This window comes from Vigna radiata, chromosome 3, assembly GCF_000741045.1.
Source record: "Vigna radiata var. radiata cultivar VC1973A chromosome 3, Vradiata_ver6, whole genome shotgun sequence".
Taxonomy (NCBI): domain Eukaryota; kingdom Viridiplantae; phylum Streptophyta; class Magnoliopsida; order Fabales; family Fabaceae; genus Vigna; species Vigna radiata.
In genome coordinates, this window is record NC_028353.1 from 1890305 (window position 1) to 1893974 (window position 3670).

Consider the following 3670-nt stretch of genomic DNA (forward strand, 5'->3'; position numbering starts at 1 on the left):
AATAATGTTACATTATTATAGAAAATTTATAGGGATAAAATAGTATAATTATAGTTTGTATATATTTCTCATATTTTATTCAAAATTAATAAGACAATTTTTCCCTATTTTCTTTCTTTACATGGTATCAGAGTAGGTTTTCCGATCCTTTTCTACTCGCCACTGGCGGCTCTCTAAAAGTCTCTTTTTCAACCTGTGCCTTTATACTTCAATGGGCAATATCTAGTTTTTGTCTCGCATCTGTCCGGTGTTGCCATCTGACCACCATCTTCGGCCACTGTCGCCGACAACTTTTGCGGCCATCATCTCTGCCACTTGTGCCACCGATGCACCAACACCTAGTCCTACCTCTATTGCTTTCGCTATCTTCTTCTTCATTCTCAAGGCCTCCCTTATGTTCAGGCTGTTAAGTCCCTTGAAGTTTTGTTGCTACTCAGGGCAGTGAAGTCCCTGAAGGTTTGTTGTTGTTTGCCTCTGCAGGACAGTTGTTTCCTGAAGGCCTTCCATATGTTCATAGTAGTTAAGTCCCTTGAAGTTTTGTTACTGTTTAGGGTGATTAAGTCCCTACAGGTTTGTGGCTGTTAGCCTTTTAATTCCAGCCACTGCAGGATAGTGTAGTCCTTGCAGGTCTGTTGTTGTTTGCCTCTAGAGGACAGAGGTTTCCTGAAGGCTTGTTACTGTTTAGGGCAGTTAAGTCCCTTCAAGTTTTGTTACTGTTTAGGGTGATTAAGTCCCTACAAGTTTGTGGCTGTTAGCCTTTCAATTCCAGCCGCTGCAGGGTAGTGTAGTCCCTGCAGGTCTGTTGCTGTTTGTCTCTGGAGGACAGATGTTTCCTGAAGGCTTGTTGCTGTTTAGGGCAGTTAAGTCCCTTGAAGTTTTGTCGCTTTTTAGGGTGATTAAGTCCCTACAGGTTTGTGGCTATTAGCCTTTTAATTCCAGCTGCTGCAGAATAGTGTAATCCCTGCAGGTCTGTTGCTGTTTGCCCTTGCAGTTTGTTGCTGCAGACCCTTCATTTGTTCTTGCAATTTGTTGTTCATTAATAGTGGTGAACAACGGAAATGACGACGCGCCGATGACACTCTTGAAGACAGATTACATATTTCAAATTGAGTTTATGTATTCCAAACTTTATCCATACAATCTGTATGTTCCAGCTTGAGGAGGAGTGTTAGAAAATAAATCATATCCCGATATTATTGAGAGAATATATTGTTGTTATTATTACAGGTGATTTGCAGTAATAATGTTACATTATTATAGAAAATTTATAGGGATAAAATAGCAGAGAATTATAGATTCTCTCTTGTATATATTTCTCATATTTTATTCAAAATTAATAAGACAATTTTTCTCTATTTTCTTTTTTTACAAAATTTTTTATATTTATTTTATACTACTTTTACTTATTTTTTACTTTCTTTTTTCTTAAGAAAATACAAAAGTTTACAGTTTTATAATTATTTTACTTTTATATTAAATATCAAATAATATAAAATTGTGTCATGTTACTTTTAAAAATCTTAAATATTTACTATTTTATCCGTTTTATCTTTTTCGATACTTACAAATACAAAAGCTTACCTTTTTTATGGTTATTTTATTCTTGAAAATAAGTTTTCAAATACCCGTAAGGGTCAAACAAATATTTTTCTTCTCAAATAATAATGGTTATGAATATTAATAAAAAAAAAAAAGACAAACAATTTGAAACATAAAACTCAAACTCAAATCCCAAACATGATACTAGTAAAATAATGACGTGGTCGAAATGCAAGAAGTTGGGTATTAATTTGAGGTTTCCCGCTGAATGATCTTGACCGGAAAACCACCTTCCATCTGGGAGGAAAGGAAGGAAATGAAGTTGGGCTCCACCCCTTCAGCCAACGTGGGAACAACCGCGAACCGTCGAAGAATCCCAGCCACCATACTTTGCATCTGCATAAAAGCCATATCTTTGCCCAAACATATTCTGGGACCAGCTTGAAACACAGGATATGTGAAAGAATCTTTCGGCACAAACTTCCACTTTCCGGATTCAAGCTTCTCTAACCACCTCTCTGGCTTAAACTCTGCCCAATCCTCACCCCAAATACTCTCCAACCTCCCCATGGCGTACACGTGATAAGTCACCAGCGTCCCCTTCTTCACCACCGTCCCATCCGGTAAAACGTCGTCCTCCACCGCTTCCTTGGAGTCCATGGGCACCGGCGGGTACAGCCGCATGCTCTCGCACAACGCTGCATGCGTGTAAACCATATGCTTCACCTCATCGTATACCGGAGCCTCCGATTTGTCCAATATCTCATTCACAATCTCCTTCTCCACCCGAGGGTTCTTCGAAAGAAGCCAGAAAAACCACGTCAGCGCTGCTGACGTGGTATCCTTCCCCGCCAATATGAAGCTTATGACTATGTCCGTCACAAAGTCTTCATCAGAGTGCCCCGAACTCAAGAAACGGGAAAGCATGTCTGCCGATTCAAGGAATTCCTTCTCCTTCAGCTCTCTCGTCTTCTCTCTCACTATGTTCTTAGCGAACTCGTGCACTTCCCTCGCTGCCATTCGCAACCGCTTTTCCGAACCTATGTTAAGCGCCCTCTTCACTTTCCACACTAATGGAAACAGTTCGCGTAACCGTTTGCTGATTATCTCTGACGCTTCTTCGTACGCCACCGCGAACTTGCTCCGTTCAACAGACGGCGTCAGGTAGTTGGCGTCGAATCCAAAAGCGATTTTGCAGATGTTATCGAAGGCGAAGCGCTGGAGGATGTCTTGGAAATCGAGGGTCTGGTCTTGTTGTGCCGCTGAAGACATGATAGGGATGAGGTGGTGGGAGAGTTCGGCATCCACCACTTGCTCCACGAACTTGCGGAGAGACTTTGTATTGAATTCGTGGCTTGCGACTTGTCTTTGAAACTTCCATGTGTTGCCATCGGCGTTGAATATGCCCGCGCCGAGGAAGTCGGAGAGGGTGCTAATGACGGAATAGCCCTTTTGATAGTTGGAGAAGCGGGTCTTGAGAATGTGCTCGACGTTGGAAGGGTTTCCAGTGAAGACCTGGATGTGGCCCAGTGGGCGTTGGAAGGTGAAGGTGTTGGCGGGTGAGATTTGGACTATATCAGATAGCCACTGGATACGGCGGTTTCCGGTGCGTTTAAGGGCTAAGTAGGAGCCAATGAGTGGGTATGATTTTGGGATAGTAACGGTTTGTTTGGTTGGAGCAGCCTCTTTTTTGTTGAAAAGTGAGGAGTAGAAGAAGAAGAAGATGAGGGGAAGGATGAGGGAGAGGAAGAGGAAGACAGGAGCTATCAGCTGCATATTCTGAAGAATCTCGATCATTTTCGTATGATTGCTACTGCAGAATGGGAAGTTTGTATTAACTTTGAAATGTGTAGAATCTTAGGTTGTACTTTGTTGGATATGTTGATCATGGAGGAAAATTTTTGTATTTATAGATAATGTTACGTTGGACAGTCAAAGAGGAACATTGGATAACATGTCGTCGTGGACATTTCTTTAGTTTGAATATACACAAATTTTTTACTTTTCTTAAAAATACAAAAGTTCATTATCTTATAATTATTTTAACTATTAGGTGTAAAAGAAATATAAAAATGTGTTACCTACATTTATTTCTTTTCTTTCTTTTCTTTATAATGCCTTGTGATAGGTT

At 40.6% G+C, this 3670-nt stretch overlaps 1 protein-coding gene across 1 annotated transcript; it reads right to left on the minus strand.

The window, feature by feature from the left end:
- Positions 1-1769: 1769 nt before the first annotated feature.
- LOC106756871 (cytochrome P450 94A1-like) lies at positions 1770-3355 on the minus strand. Its single transcript, XM_014639471.2, has one exon. It carries the CDS (start codon positions 3334-3336, stop codon positions 1786-1788), a length of 1551 nt encoding a protein of 516 aa, XP_014494957.1. The 5' UTR covers positions 3337-3355; the 3' UTR covers positions 1770-1785.
- Between the last annotated feature and the right edge of the window lie 315 nt (positions 3356-3670).